This window comes from Harpegnathos saltator, unplaced genomic scaffold (assembly GCF_003227715.2).
Source record: "Harpegnathos saltator strain DR-91 unplaced genomic scaffold, Hsal_v8.6 scaffold133, whole genome shotgun sequence".
Lineage (NCBI taxonomy): Eukaryota > Metazoa > Arthropoda > Insecta > Hymenoptera > Formicidae > Harpegnathos > Harpegnathos saltator.
Window position 1 is genome coordinate 530,713 of NW_020229910.1, and position 15,758 is coordinate 546,470.

General features: G+C 43.0%; 4 protein-coding genes across 7 annotated transcripts; all 4 read right to left on the reverse strand.

Annotated features, from left to right (window-relative positions):
• Nucleotides 1-683: 683 nt before the first annotated feature.
• On the reverse strand, nucleotides 684-4,320 carry LOC105188343 (odorant receptor 4-like). Of its 2 annotated transcripts, XM_025308022.1 has the most exons (6): nucleotides 3,823-4,320; nucleotides 3,116-3,461; nucleotides 2,418-2,648; nucleotides 1,186-1,299; nucleotides 937-1,089; nucleotides 684-864 (listed from the first exon to the last, which is right to left on the reverse strand). In XM_025308022.1, the coding sequence occupies exons 1-6, from the start codon at nucleotides 4,149-4,151 to the stop codon at nucleotides 814-816; spliced, it is 1,224 nt and encodes a 407-aa protein (XP_025163807.1). In that variant the 5' UTR covers nucleotides 4,152-4,320; the 3' UTR covers nucleotides 684-813. The 2 variants fall into 2 exon arrangements, with proteins under 2 accessions (XP_025163807.1, XP_025163808.1); XM_025308023.1 differs by lacking the exon at nucleotides 1,186-1,299.
• A 244-nt stretch (nucleotides 4,321-4,564) lies between these two features.
• LOC105188345 (odorant receptor 13a-like) lies at nucleotides 4,565-7,962 on the reverse strand. Its single transcript, XM_011149744.3, has 6 exons — nucleotides 7,417-7,962; nucleotides 6,703-7,039; nucleotides 6,376-6,597; nucleotides 6,057-6,170; nucleotides 5,821-5,973; nucleotides 4,565-5,747 (listed from the first exon to the last, which is right to left on the reverse strand). The coding sequence occupies exons 1-6, from the start codon at nucleotides 7,704-7,706 to the stop codon at nucleotides 5,697-5,699; spliced, it is 1,167 nt and encodes a 388-aa protein (XP_011148046.2). The 5' UTR covers nucleotides 7,707-7,962; the 3' UTR covers nucleotides 4,565-5,696.
• Nucleotides 7,963-8,854: 892 nt separating this feature from the next.
• LOC105188346 (odorant receptor 4-like) lies at nucleotides 8,855-11,596 on the reverse strand. 2 transcript variants are annotated; one of them, XM_011149745.2, is made up of 6 exons: nucleotides 11,136-11,596; nucleotides 10,663-11,020; nucleotides 10,035-10,265; nucleotides 9,579-9,692; nucleotides 9,353-9,508; nucleotides 8,855-9,178 (listed from the first exon to the last, which is right to left on the reverse strand). In XM_011149745.2, the coding sequence occupies exons 1-6, from the start codon at nucleotides 11,387-11,389 to the stop codon at nucleotides 9,128-9,130; spliced, it is 1,164 nt and encodes a 387-aa protein (XP_011148047.1). In that variant the 5' UTR covers nucleotides 11,390-11,596; the 3' UTR covers nucleotides 8,855-9,127. The 2 variants fall into 2 exon arrangements, with proteins under 2 accessions (XP_011148047.1, XP_019699282.1); XM_019843723.1 differs by having other exon boundaries at nucleotides 9,573-9,692.
• Nucleotides 11,597-11,899: 303 nt separating this feature from the next.
• Nucleotides 11,900-15,435, reverse strand: LOC105188323 (odorant receptor 4-like). Of its 2 annotated transcripts, XM_025308025.1 has the most exons (6): nucleotides 14,296-15,435; nucleotides 13,770-14,121; nucleotides 13,078-13,308; nucleotides 12,876-12,989; nucleotides 12,619-12,774; nucleotides 11,900-12,161 (listed from the first exon to the last, which is right to left on the reverse strand). In XM_025308025.1, the coding sequence occupies exons 1-6, from the start codon at nucleotides 14,625-14,627 to the stop codon at nucleotides 12,111-12,113; spliced, it is 1,236 nt and encodes a 411-aa protein (XP_025163810.1). In that variant the 5' UTR covers nucleotides 14,628-15,435; the 3' UTR covers nucleotides 11,900-12,110. The 2 variants fall into 2 exon arrangements, with proteins under 2 accessions (XP_025163810.1, XP_025163809.1); XM_025308024.1 differs by having other exon boundaries at nucleotides 12,127-12,774.
• Between the last annotated feature and the right edge of the window lie 323 nt (nucleotides 15,436-15,758).

The window sequence follows — 15,758 nt, forward strand, 5'->3', positions numbered from 1 at the left end:
AATGCTACGCGCATCGGTGAGGTGAGTCATTTTTACGGACTGTTTTACTGGCCTTTATACACGCAAAGTTTGTATGTTCCAGGTTGTTGACCTGATGCTTTTTTCTTCAAAGAATTGTGTATTCTAATCATTCATGCTTGTAAATCCGGAAAATAATAAGTAAATGTTCAAAAAAATTTGGTCCCTGCTATAGAGAAATTAATTCCGTCAATTACTTATTATTACGTCAATTATTTATTATCACGTCAATTATTATTACGTCAATTATTTATTATTACATAATGTACCAAAATTACATTTGAAACGGTATATTTCAATGTATATATATATATATATATATATGTAAAAAATTATAGAGAACAAGATAACGATATCCAACTCATCGACAATCCCGATATTACGGTCAAGGCCATTTTGCTTGAAAAACTCAAGTTTTTTTATAAATGTACACACGATATGCATATCGATTTGCGAATTGTGTAAGGTCACCGAAGAAGATATCTCCAGTTTTTCCGAAGTAGCGATTCCGAAGAAGGGAGCGAAGAAAAAAAGTGTCTTATGGGGGGAAAAGTTAGAGGGTCGTATCGACGAAAAAGACTGCCGCGAATGAATGTTTTATAATTAAGCTGCTATGCTATTGCGGTGCGTGCTGGAAATTGAACGGAAACAAGGCACTTCTCAACTACAGTGTGCTAATTCTCTTTAATTCCTAACCACTGGTAATCTCGAAATACTAGTAATGACTACAAATCCCTAACTAATAACTGGTAACATTCAGTCAAAGTGTTTATTATTACGGAATGTACTCTCTTCTCAATACATCGCCAGCAGGACCGACATGTAGGACGCCGAAGCTTTTGTAATCTGCAACAATGTGGAATATTTTTAATCATCGAACGTCAAATATCGCGGAAAGTGTAACGCAACGCGTCTTACAGTGGAGAATCGTTCCAACGACAGGTCCATAAACTTTCCCATCGTGATCGTTAACTGATGTTGCGACCTCATTATCATAAATAAAATCATGCGACTGTGAAACTTGGACTGATACCAGGGCGAGTTGTACGCGGCTTCGCCGATTTCTCTGCTCTGCGTGCGAGAAAGAAAACGCCTCTTAATCGAAGCCGTACATTACATGACTCTCATTACCGTGTTCTGTCGATGATCGCTGATGCTATAGCTAACCTTAGAGCTAATGTACTCCCCGGCGAAGCAAAACACGAAAGTCTCGATGTTAACTACGCAGTAGAACATGAGGTTCTTCATGACCATCTTAGCGAAAATGGGCGATCCGACCGACTGCGACAACAGGGGAGATAATTCGGCAATAACGACATATTTCTCTCGATCGAGTGATCGCCAATGAGCGTTAATGCACTATTTTCTGTTGCACGATATTTCTTGATACGAGGGCCATTCAAATATAAACCGGATTTCTTTTTTACAGATTTATTGGTAACAGATGAAATTACAAAAGCGATATATTACTTTTCTACGTAGTTTCCTTCAACGGAAATGCATCTTCCCCACCGGATAGGTTCTTCTTGACCCCTTCATAAAAAAAAAGAAGAAGGGTGCTCCAACAGTCAATTGCGCACGTACTGCTCAACTGCTGCGTCGTCGTTAAATCTTTCCCCTCCTAAAGTCTCCTTCATGGGTCCAAACATGTGAAAGTCAGATGAGGATAAATCGGGATTGCAAAGATGGTGTTCAAGTGGTGTTCAGTACATTTTTCCGAGTTTATCACGGGTTAAGGCTGTTGTATGAGGCTTCGCGTTGTCATGGAGAAGCAGAATGTCGCGAATGGGTTGCCGGTATTCTGAGAGAATTGTGTGAGCACTCCCAATACTTATGCCCATCTCCGATGAGATTTTGACTACAGTTAAGCGCCGGTCATCTTGCACAAGTTCGCGAACGGCCCGAATGATCTCATCAGTGACACTCGATCGCGGACGTCGCGACGTTCGTGACTTTCGTTTTCCACAGCATTACGACCACTGTGAAATATTTTCGCCCAATCAAACACTTGGGTTCTTGACAGGGTACCATCACCAAACTGTGCTTGCAGTCTAGTCAAAATTTTAGTTGGTTTGACGCCTTCGTTAGCAAGAAATTGGATGATAATGCGTTGCGCAACAGTCGTAGGTACCTCTTATTCAGTCATGGTGCTACTGACGAGGGAATAGCAACTGTGGAATGTTGCGGGAGGTCGCTTCCCTTCACACATCTATACCTAACTGCCTGGAGTGTCTCGGCCCGCTTGCGGCTCTTTCTGAGTCCGCAGATAAAAAGTCCGGTTTATATTTGAATGACCCTCGTATTATTGATATTATTGATACTGTTCACAGAGGGACTCGTCGACGAAGACTCAGTCTGCAGTGATCGTGATTCGTTATCGCGATCTTTTTGCTACTCACCGTGACAAGTATGAAACCTAAGCCGCAGGTGATCAGGGTGTTGAGTAGAAGCAATATCAGCGCAATGTACGTGTACAGGGACTCGATATGTTCCGAGAAGGTAATGACGCTCTGGTGTTTACGGATTATTTCCTTCACCACTGTCACGTCCGTCATGCGCACGTGCTTGCCCTGCGGCATGTGCGTCAAGCATCTACAAATGACGTCGACCTGACCGCCTAAGTACAGCATCTAAAAGACACACGAAGCTGTTTAATTTTGTGTAGAACAAAAGGAAGTCGACAGCGTGCTCGATGTGTTCAACACTTTTGCTACCACGCTCAAATTGAAGGTCGCTCGCTAAACGTCCACATTATGTTTTACCATATTTAATGCATGTATTAATATACATAAAATGTATCAGATGAGCAAAATTGGGCGTTAATTAATCTACACGTTCTGATCTTTAGCGAGAGATCGATACGTTGTACATGTGTGATGATGAAAAAGAAAAAATTGATTTAACGCGACGATGAAAGAGGCAAACGAATTTTGGTCGGAAAAAGAAGCGTTCCTAGAATCAACTCGAGGACCCGGAAATTCTGTCTCCTTCCAGCGAAATGCCTTTTGGTTCGTTCGTACCGCATTAATTCAGGTTGTCCTCCTCTCCATCTGGTAGCGAACGCGTTAATCATTTCCTGTACGCTTCGGGCACTCACCAAAATGACGAGAACCGAATTGATTGTGGCGGCGCCCGCGGAAAGGATCAGCACGTAGAAAAATTGTAGAAATATCACGACTAGATACACAGAATGTTTATTAACGTCGAATGGAAGATGCATCCACACCACGTAGGATTGCGTTATGTTGGAAGCCTCGTCGTGATGAATACTGTTCGTGAGGATGTTGGCGGAATTCATGATCACGGATATCGAATTGAACGCAACGATGAAGTTGGGCAAGTGGCGCAACACGTGAATTTTCCCGGCGCTGTCGATCGCGTTCGTGCAATCGCTGCCGAGTTCCCAATTCGTCGACATCGTCCTCCACATCTCGTTGAATCTTCTACAAGCGGTCATTCTTACAGGCGGTTATTCTAACAACATTCACGATCGGCGGATTTCGATTTTGACAATAAGCATACTGTGCTATTCAAGAGTCGCGATGAGTAATCGCGATAAGTTCCGACCGCGGTGCTGCGTGCGACGCACGCAAGCCAACCGGTCGCCTTTAATCGCGACGTTACGAATGTGACCATCAACTCGACATCGATTTTCACCTCATCGCGGCTGTAAGAAAATCGAAATCGCCGTAATTACATTGCTTCCAGCTTTCCGACAAGCACACGCGTATTGATAATCACCGAGCACTTTCGATCTCTATCGACACTACGTGTGCGATACGCGGTTTATCATGTATGTCTCACCGCTGATTATACCAGAAAATGGCTATTTTGATAAACTTCGTGCTCAGCGCCAGTGTGAAGGCAGACGCGTACATAAAAGTGGTGAAATCGATAGTGCGCGCGTGAATGACAAGGAACGTATACTGAAGAATCGTGCCGACGACCATTACAATCAGCCAAAATGCTTTGCAGGCCAGGCCGTACGTCAGGCCTGGCCAGATACCGAATAGGCAAAGCAACATCTTGAGCGGCCAACTGATTATCCTTCTCGAATGTACACTTATCGATTTCTCCATGTTCCGTTGTTTCGCGGAAGATGACTTCGGAGGCAAACTGATCGTATCGGGCATTTGTATGTGGACCTGTTGATTGCCGGATGATATGCGCGGCGAGGTGTCCTTCAGTAAACTGGAGGGTCTTGACGGAAGATGAACCAGACGAGCGCTCCCTCCTTCAATTCCACTGGGAATTGCTCATTAAATATTCGCATTCGTGTCATACAGCTTGTCGTGTTTTCTCGATGATTCATGATACTGCTCTCACAGAAAAAGAGAACAAAGGAAAAATAGAAATGTCGGGAAAAAAGACACGCTGTTGGTCTGACGAATGCCACGTCGCGATGAGCAATTTTCTTTAAAGATTCACGGAGTCAAGCATGCGTAGACACGGTACGGGACATCATAATATCAAATTGTTTTTAACGATCGCGCACTCAATGTTCCCTCAATATATTACGGAAAGTCATTTTCGAGAGAAAAGAAACCTGACGACGCGGCTCGAAGGATCTTTTACGTTTGGTACAATTACTGCTCATAGCGCGCTTACCTTAATAATGTAGTGTATCGTGTAACGATTGGAAATGCTGTAGGTGTATATATGAAAATCAACCATACGCCCTGAACAACTCGCAGGGTAAGGAATTGCATTAAAGAAAGGAAATGCAGAAGGGAAAATAATAATGCTACGCGTCTCGGGGGATGCGTCGTTTTTACGGACTGTGGTGACCTTCATACATGCAAACTTGCGTGTTTCAGGCTGTTGGCTTTCTTTTTTCAAGGAATTGTATATTCATGCTTGAAGATCTGGAAAATAATTAAGAAATGTTCGAAAAAATCTTGTCTCTGATATAGAGAAATTAGTACCGTCAATTATTTCATTGTACTCATCATCATATAATGTACCAAAGTTACATTTAAAACGATATATTTCAATGTTTATATATATCAAGAATTATAGAATACAATATAACAATTTGTCCTAACTCATTGACAATCCCGATATTACGATCAAGGACAGTTTACTTGGGAAATTCAAGTTTTTTATAAATGTGCACACGACATGCATATTGATTTGCGAATCGTGTGAGGTCAGCAAGGAAGATATCTCGAGTTGTTTTGAAACAGCAATTCCCAAGGGAGTGAAGAGAAAAAGTCTCTTATAGCCCGTTAGACCGAGGGAAAAGTCGGAGACTCAGGGAAAAATGTCTTGAGTGGAGATCGAGTTCGCGAGACATGTATCGAATAATCTTTTATGAAATTTTACGCACCTTATATCATCAATAAATTATGTTTGCTTCGGAGGACATAGCGAAAAAACGTGTAGGTTACGTTTTGTGCTCGTCTTGATCAAATTCACGCCTTCCTCCTTGCCGATATTACAAAGGTAAACGCATAATGCGTGTTTTAATAAATTCCATGGGGACTGATATACATGTTAAGTGTACTTGACGAAAAGCTCCGACGTATTTTGTTATTGACTGGTTATGTTGGATATTAGTAGCAAAGATTTTATCGAGAGAGAATTGTGGGTCAATTTTCTTCAATTCCTAAATACGTAGTAATAATTCGTAACATTTACTTAAAATATTAACTATCAATACGGTATGTGTTCTCTCTTCAATACATAGCCAACAGTACCGATATGTAAGACGCTGAAGTTTTTACAATCTGCAAAAATACCAAACGTACGTCTTTAATTAATCCATTATTGTGATATCTTGAAATCTACGCACTGCCTTACAGTGGAGAACTGCTCCAAAGATAGATCCATGAATTTTCCCATCGTGATCGTCAGCTGATTCTGCGACCTCATTATCATGAACAAAACGACGCGACTGTGGAATTTGGACTGATACCAAAATGAGTTATACGCAGCCTCGCTGATTTCTCTGCTCTGTGTGCGGAGAAGAGAACACCGTCTTGTCATCGAAAATTTGTCCTACGTTATATTTATCATCATTCACCGCCGATGATTACCTTGGTACTGAGATATTCCCCGGCGAAGCAGAACACAAACGTCTCGATGTTAACCGCGCAATAGAACAGAAGGTTCTTCATCAGCATCTTGGTGAAATGAGGCGATCCGATTGACTGCAACGATCGAAAAAATTACTTGATAATAGTGGGAGTGCAATATAGTATTGGTAAATTTGTATCGATACATTATTTTTGCTGTTGCACCATATTAAAATCTCGTTATTATCAATAACACATTGTTCACAGGAGGACCTTGATTGGTAAGAATTTAGCGGCAATAATGATTCTGTTGACTGCTCGACTTGCCGTCGCTACTCACCGTGACGAGTATAAAACCTAAAACGCAGGTGAGCAAGGTATTAAGCAGGAGTAACCCCAGCGCGATGTATGTGTACAGCGATTCGATATTTTCTGAAAAATTGATGATACTCTGATGCTTTTGGATTATCTGTTTCATCGTCGTCATGCGTTCATTCTCGCCTTGCGGCAACTTCGTCAGGCTTCTGCAAACGATATCGATCTGATCGCCTAAGTACAGCATCTAAAAAACACGAGCCTATTCATTTTCGTTTATAGGAGCGAAGAGGAATCGTCGGTGAGCTCGAGAAGCTTGTTTCTCCTGCAGCTCACGGCCGCCAATACTCACCAGAATAATAAAAATCGAATTAAGGGTGGCCGCACCGGTAGTAATGAGCAGCAGATAAAAGAATTGCAGAAATATCACGACTAAATACACGGACTGTTTATTAATGTCGAATGGAAGATGCATCATCATGATGTACGGCCGCGTCGTGTTGGAAGCCTCGTCGTAATGAATCCCGCTCAAGAGGATACTGACAGAGGTCATTATCACCGATAGCGAATTGAACGCCACGATGAAATTGGGCATGTGACGCATCACATACATTTTCCTGATGTTACTCGTGTAGGCATCGCTGAGCTCCCAGTACGACGACATCACGGCCCACATCTCGTTGAATCGTCTACAAGCGATTATTCTTATGGACGATATTGACATTCGCCGGGAGATTCAGACTTTTACATACTGTCGTAAATGAGATCGTGAGGAGTCCCGGTGTGGTCACGGTGAGTGCCAATTTCGATGCTGTAAATACATACTAACAAATGTTCAAGTTCCAGCGCGACGATAAGAGCGCTGTTACCCGAAAATGCTGCGACGATTAACTGAAAATTATTCTTTTCACTCGGACCCAGCATCGGAAAGTCAACTTCGCCGTAATTACACCGTTTCCGATTTCTCGACATAAGCTTTTCTACATTCATGGTGAAAGTGACGCATGCGTGCGAAAGTACTTTGAAGCTCGATTTGACGCGTGTAATTATATCATGTATGTCTCACCGCTGATTGCACCAGAAAGTGGCTAGTTTAAAGAGCTTCATGCTTCCCGCCAGAGACACGGCGATCGCGTACATAAAAATAGTCAAGTTGACGGTGCGCGCTTGGATGATGACAAACACATACTGAAGGAACATGTTGGTCGTCATGATGATCATCCAGATCACTTTGCATAGTGGACCGTACGATACGCCTGGCCAGATGCCGAACAGGCGAAGCAGCATCTCGAGCGGCCAGCTGATCATTCTTCTCGATTGGGCGCTTTTCGAGTTCCCCATGTCCGTCCCGTCCATTATTTCGTGAAAAAGGCTCTCGGCAACGCGACAATTTCGTATCGAGCGCTATCGTGCGTGGACACGTTGTTGATTGTCGGACAATGTGCGTGTCCTTCCATGAACTGGAGGATCTCGACGGAAAATGCACTGGACGAGCGCCTTTCCTCCGATTGCAGTGAGAATTGCTCATTAAATATTTGCGTAGTATAGAGCTCGCGTGTGCCCCAGTCGCGTTTTTCTCTTGCTCTTGCGCGTTTCTTGATTAAAAGCTATTTAAAAGAAGGGACAAAGGAGAAAGATCGGCGAAAGGCGATTCGAGAAATTTTCTTTAAAGATTCACGAAGAGTCAAGCAGGCGTAGACATAATGTGCGACGTATGACAGAAGATATGAAATTGTTTTCAGCGATCACGCATATGATGCTCCTTCGATTTTTCCCGGAAAATTATTTTCAAGAAATAAGAAAGGGCAGCAGCCGGTCGATTTTTACGTACGATAAGATACTACTCCCAGTATTGTTGCCTCAATAATTGAGGCATTTTGTCGTTCAAGTCGGGGGATGTACATACTGTGTGTGTGTGTGTGTGTGTGTGTATGCGCGCGTCGGGATAGTAATTTCTGTAAATTTGAATTGCATGTGTTTCAAACTACTCACTTGCCTCCTGAGGCTCTTCTTTCGAGTTTATTTTTATTCATGTAGAGTCCTGCGGAGTCCACATTTCTCTCTCTTTTTCTCTCTCTTTCTCTCTCGTGGCACAAATTATCTGTTTCACTGCAAACACACCTATCACAAGCTATCTCTCGATATCTCTGTTTCTCTCTCTCTCTCTCTCTCTCTCTCTCTCTCTCTCTCTAATTATCTCTAATTGTATCTCTCGATACAAAAAATGTGAATGAGTCGTTGGATCGAAGCGGACGTCGCAGGAGAGGCATGTATTTCGCAAAGACAGCTTTCGCGAAGAAAGTAAAGTTCTTTCGCGAAGAAAGTAAGGTCAAAGTACCGGTGCCGAGACATATGTCTCGTTCTCGACATTCTTATTGTTTTGGTAAAATTTTCGGAGTCAGATACATGTCCGGGCATAAATGCTTTCACCTTATCAATTCACTTTGCGAATTCGTCACAACACATGCGAGGATTCGTCGATATTGGTGAAAACTGCAGTCTCGAACATGCGCAACGACGTATATTTCACCCCAGCACGACAGAGTCGTACAGTTGAATAATTAACATCTAAAAGTAACACATGTGGAATCGGTCGTCTTGTAGTCAGGACGGATCCTAGATTTACATGAGGCTCTCAATCTAGAGCGCGATTCGTTACCGAAAATCGCTCATGGCTTTCTCGCAACTAATCGCTCGCTTCTGGACGCTCGTTTTTCGCAACTAAGTGTGATTGCTAACCGTGTCCCTTTATCTTCCTCTTTCTTTCTTTCTCTCTCTCAGGACATGGCCAGCAGCATCGACACGTAGGACGCCGACGCCTTTATAATCTATAATGATAATATGCTATACATATGGGGGAGGATTATCAAAGATGACGCGTGAACGGATGAGAGATTCAATGGAGCTTTAATATGCGGATGAATGAGTCATAGAATGACGATATTGGCAGTACGAGATATTCAACAGACAACGTGAGACGATGGTGCAATACGGAGGCTTACGCTAGCGAAACGTTCCAATGAGAGATCCATGATCTTTCCGATCGTAATCGTTAGTCGCTTTTGGGACCTCAGGATCAGGAACGTTATTGGCCGACTCTCGTTCACACGCATATCGTACCAATGAGACCCGTAAGCCGCGTCAGCGATGTTCAAGCTCTGGAAAAGCCACGCAAGAAGCGAGATTATTGTTTTCTGTAGAGATGCCATATTGATATCGTACGCTGACTTTAGTGCTCAGATATTCCCCGGCGAAGCAGAAGATGAAGGCCTCGAGGTTCATGACGATGTAAAACAGCAGGGTCTTCACCAATATCGTGGAAACGTCCGGATTGCCTAACGACTGCAACATAGCACGACGCTATTTATCCCTTAATACGCGTGTGGCATTTTTAAAATTTTCATTTTTTTGGAAACGCTATCAAAAATCGTGTTTTAGGATATAAATTTTATGATGAAGATAATTAAGTAGCAACCGCGTTGATAAAATCCCGAGATCGATTATTTCCCGGTTTAATGTGCAATTAAATTCAATTAACGATTCATTCGCTCACTCAAGAAGCTGAAGAAGCTAAAGAAATTTAAGAGGAGTTGAATTTTTAATTTCTTTCTTGATATCTCTTGTTGTGAAGATGCTTGATTAACGATTAATCGAAGCTCGCAAGTTTCTCTCAATAATACTCACAGAGGCAATGACAAAGCCTATGGAGCAAATGATCAAGGTGTTTGATACAAATTGCATGAGCGCGATGTAAGAATAGAGACTCTCGACACTCTCGGAGAACATGATGATTTTCTGGTGTTTCCCGATGATAGTCTTTATGGTGATTCCACTCGTGCCGTACATACCACCGCTGGGGAAAATGTTCGTTAACCACTCTCGCAAGATATCGATCTGACCGCCGACGTGAAGTATCTACAAATTATAAAATAAATCTAGAAATGTCTCATTGGAGGAAACGCGATGCAACGCTCTCTCAACCTTGCGTTCTATCGCGGTTACTCAAGTTTGTACGTCCCGGAAAAATGAAAATACACATCGAGACTTGATTTCCCTCCCACTTTGCACAATCCCGTAGAATTTTGCTCAAGCATTCAGCTATCACGAAATAACGAAGTTAAGTCAGGCTTGCAAGATTAACAACATTATTCCTGGAAGACGTTAAGTCGATGCAGTAACGCTTGGAAGATTCGATTTACTTCAAGCCGCGAAATATTCGTCTCGAGGAAAGAAGATTCGATAGGTTTTCGAAGCTCTGCAGTATTCATCCTCTGAATTCACGAGAGTTACCTCCCGCACCTATGTGTCTTACCAACGTCAAGATCAAGGCGTTCAGCACGTCGATCGCGCAGGCGTTTGACATCAGCTGGAAGAATTGCACGACCATCACGAGTTCGTAGACGGGTGAGCTGTTGCTGTCGAAGGGCAGTTCCATCTTTATGATGAGCGGTCGCGCAGGCACGGTGGACGCATTAAAGCCCGCGTTCTCGACGTCGGACAACAGCACGCCGAAGCTATAGGTCAGCACGGCGACCATGTGGAGGCCGATTATCGCGTTCGAGACGCGATACGACATCGTGGCCGTGCTGGTGGTTACGTGCATGCCGAACGGATAGTTTGCGCACTCCTTCCAGTCGCTGGCGATCATCGTCAGGACCTCGTGGAATTTTCTGCGACGTATTCATGCGCGATAGGATTGGGTGATCCCGGATGATTTCACCGTGGAGAGCGATATTGAGAAAATGAAGGTAGGGAGAGGAGCACAACAGCAACCGTAAGACTTACCGCTCATTGACCCAGAAGATAATCAGTTTGATGAGCAGCAGGGTGTAGGCCAGGGCGCAGCTGAGGCTGTCCATGAGGTCCGGTAGATCGTCCGTGCGGAGGTGCACTACAAAGTACGCGTACTGAAAGACCTGCGTGACGATCAGCAACACGGACCAGAACAACCTGCGTAGGACGACGCACGATGCGTTCGGCCAGACGCCGAAGATGCGGAGCACAAATTTTATGGAGAAGCACACCGTGCTGACTTTCATGATCGCTGGGCAGAAGGAGCTCTTCTGTCGTTAGTTGTTCCGTCGTGGAATATCTCGAGGCGCCACGCAACGTGCGACAGAGATGTCTCGCTGAAAGTTGGACGGTCGCTCTTCGGGAGAGCTCGTCGCGGGGCGATTGACCCTGACGGTCTCGATTAGCCATCAATTATTCTCGCGGTAGCAAGCGTAAAACGCAACCGCGACTATAGTCGCACGAGGGTGGGAAGGCAAAAGGGAGGGGAGGGAGAAAGAAAGAACAATTCGCAGGTTAGAGGCGAGTTTTCGTTCCTACCCCTGGCAGGTGCGACGTCGCGACGCCAGCAAATTATCGCGCGATTAAACATGCAGGCCGTTATGCACGAGCATAAAGCGTGTAATTTCGGTGTGGAAAACCCGAGGAAAAAGAAACGGAAAATCGAAGGGGTCTGAGGAGTGAGTGAAGAGGTCGGTGTGGAGGGGAAACTGCGAGGTTACTTTATGTTCGGGTTCATTGAATTAATATCACGCATCTCAAATTATCGATTTTGCTGTGCGAGAGCCTCTCGCCCCTCAAAAGCTTTATTCTCTTGTTCTTTTCGCATGTCGGGAATGACTGATGAGAAGTACCGCAGCGATTCTCGTCGATACTAATTGGTGTGCAAATTTTTCGTTCCGCGAACAGAACAGCTGCACTTGAACGCTCATAACGCAGAAGTTCGACGCTGCACGAGCCCCGCTTTTCTCAGTACATCGCAAGCAGAACCGATATATAGGAAGCTGAAGCCTTCACGATCTACAACAATGTTATATTCGCTAGTGGATGCAAGTCTCTGCAGCCGAGTTAATATTTACGCGATGCATTATTTCTGATTGCCGCAAGCAAAAGAAGGTGACAGGATAACGCAAGTGAGTAAGAAGCGTAAAACTGTAATTTTCGTGGTCTTTACGTACGTTAAAAGAAAAGAAAACATGTCGAACACAAGAAGTTAAGCAACATGTGCATGGTGCGAAAATTAGGTCAATAAATTAATAATAAGATCAATGCTGTCGGTATAAATTGAAAAATTTCTGCGGCCGGTTATTGGAATGTTTATCTGGAAAAATTTCGGTGTTTGAGTGATATTTGAATCATACTTTTGGATATCCGGATATTGACAGCACCAGATATTAAAAAGCGATGTCTCAATGAAATATTCAACCGAGTTAATAAGCGCGTTAGAAATCCATGTACATAAAACAAGCGATCTTACGCCGCTAAATCGTTCCAAAGATAAGTCCATGACCTTCCCGATTGTGATGGTTAGTTGATTCTGCGACCTCATTATTAAAAGCAACATCAGCCGACTGTTTTTGGGATTCGATTCGTACCACAGGGAATCATACGCGGCATCTCCGACGGTTTGGCTCTGCACGTAAACGTCGAATGAAACTTGACATTAACATATCTTGGGATATTTCTCCGAGTAGATGATATCTTGTTTATCTGATTATAGCTGATATCTTTAACCTTAGCGCTTAGATATTCTCCGGCGAAACAGAATATAAATGCCTCCAGGTTCATGACGATATAAAATAAAAAGGTCTTTATTATAATCTTCGAAGCACCAGGTGTCCCGACCGACTGGAATATAAGAGGAAAGTTTTTTCAATAACCAATGATGCATATCTTTCTTTATCGCGATGTGCAATTGTCAGAAGCTACTCCTTACCGCAACGATTACAAATCCCAAGCAGCAGATAATTAGAGTGTCCGATATGAATATTACCATCGCGATACCTGAATACAGGTCTTCGATGTGCTCCGAGAAAGTGATGATTTTCTGATGCGTCTTGATCACTTTCCTTATCATGATAAGATTCAAGTCGCATTTCCTCGCTAACGGAAAAATTTCCACCAACCATTCGCAAAGTATATCGATTTGACCAGCGACATGTAGAATCTGAAATACACCGTTTTGTCAACTGCCATGCTAATTGGATTGGAAAAAATCGTTAAATGTTCAAAGCTCAATCAAGCTTCTGATGTGAAATCTCTGGAAAAGGCAAATATGTAGTAAAAATCGCAGGATGAATGAAATTCATCAGTAAAATACTTTTCATAATATGAACAATCCGAACAATTTGTTTGCTTGACGATATATCATGACAGCAACTTTGTTAATGATAACTACTTCGTCTGATTTGCATTCATTGTAACGTGAGCTTAATTGATGATCGAATTATTGAGGATGTGGTAAATAAATCAAATTCGAAATGTACATATCTTTCATTTCGTTTCATTAGCTTTTTCTTAATTGTAAACTATTTTTCACGTGACTTAATGAGACATTGCCGGCCACTAATTAGCATGGCTTACAATGTACAATAAAATGATAATAAATCTCGGTCACAATGTACTCACCAAGATTATAAGTAAAACGTTGATCGCCGCAAACGTACAGGAGCACGACACCAAGTGAAAGAATTGTGTAATTATGATCGACTCGTACACGAATCTTTTGTCACTGTCGAACGGGATCTCCATCTTTAGAATGAACGGTCGTGCGCTGCTATTGGAGATTCTGCTGATATTCAAGCGGTATAGCAGAACATCGCTGCTATACAAAACTACAGCTATCGAGTAAAGAGTGATCGTCCAGTTCGCGAGCCAGTGCGACACCTTCGCTTTGCTCGTCATCGCGAACATACTGAACTCCGTGTTGGCGCACTTCTCCCAATCGACCGCCATCATCGTTAATATCTTGTCAAACGTCCTACAATTAATCTTCACTGGTCATGATATCGCGAAAAAATGATCGAAGCAATTATCATCATCGGGAGCTTTCTTAGAAAAAAAAAAAAACGGAGAGGTTTCGCTGACACTACACAATTTATCATATGATCTGCTGTATAATCTCAAAGACAGAAGTACACGATACACATTTTACCTCTGATTGGCCCACAAAATGATGAGTTTTATGAACAACAAGGTGTACGCCATGGTACTGCTCACCCCATCCATGAAGTCGGCAAAATTGTCGGAGTGGTAATGTATCAGCAGGTACTGATACTGCAAGACCTGAACTATCCCCAACGTAACTACCCACAACAGCCGGTAGAGAACGGTCGACGGCAGATATGGCCAGACACCGCAAGCTTGTAGACCGATTTCCATCACGCGACTGAGCGTGCTCATCTTCATGTTTATCGGAGATGGCGGAAAACGCGACAAGATATCCGTTGTCTTTGTCTTTGTGCATCCGGATTCTACGCTCTTCATCCTATACGCACTGAACGACCCAGAGAAGAGAAGTCGTAGCTTTATGTGTCGGCAAATAGTGACCAATCGCGCAAGCACTCGTTAAGTATTACTAACGCACATATGCAAAGTGCCGAACATGAAACCACGTGTGACAGTTCCAGCGACTATCGTTCTTCACCTCCTCTTCTCTTAACCCCGGGTCCTGGGGGTGGCTTCCATCCCCTCTGTAACCGCCGAGAGTATATAGCGCAATCGCATGGCCGTTTTAAAAATGCAACAAGCAGCGAACTTGGTAGTGCAGCTTCCATGAGTCGGCTGAACGCGAAGTTGAAAAGTTTCTCGCTCCTGGGGGAGCATGGCGAGGGTGAGAAACGAGAAAATGCCTCGCGTGATTTTGTGCGAACGTTGTTGAAGAAACGGACTGTATGCTGAGATTATAGTTCGCAATTAGACTTCGCTTTGCTCGTCATGGCGGAAATATTGAACTTCGTGTTGATGCACTTCTTCCATTCGACCGCCATTAATGTTAATATCTTGTCAAACGTTTTACTTATTAATTATTTTAATTCTTAATTAATGTTTGCTGATTACAATATCATATTGGTATCAAGAGCGCGAAAAAATGATCGAAACAATTATCGTCACCGGAAATTTTGTTCGAAAATAGAAAAAAACTGAAAACGGTGAGGTCTCGCTGGCACTGCACATCGCTATGTATATTGTTGCGTATTTTACCGCTGTTTACACCAAATAATCCCGAGTTTAGTTAATAATATCAAAAACGCCATTATTTCACTCAAAGTTTTCATCACCTCGGACAAGTCGACGTTAGAGAAATTCGTCGTGATATATCGATATTGCAAGGTTTGTTCGATCATGAGCATGAGGGTCCAAAACAATCTGCGCGGCATGACGATTCCGGCCAGATCCCGAAAATTTGAAGCCAGACTTGTATCGACTGACTGATCAGATTCTCCAGTTTCATATTTCTATTGTTACTTCTTCCTTTTATCTTTCCTTATATCTTTCTCTTATTCTTCTTTTTTGATAGAAGCAAATTGATATGTTTGCATCAATCTCGACAGGACGACAATTTCGAACATTATGAAATACGTCTTATAGATAGCGTTTCGTGTATAATACATCTAA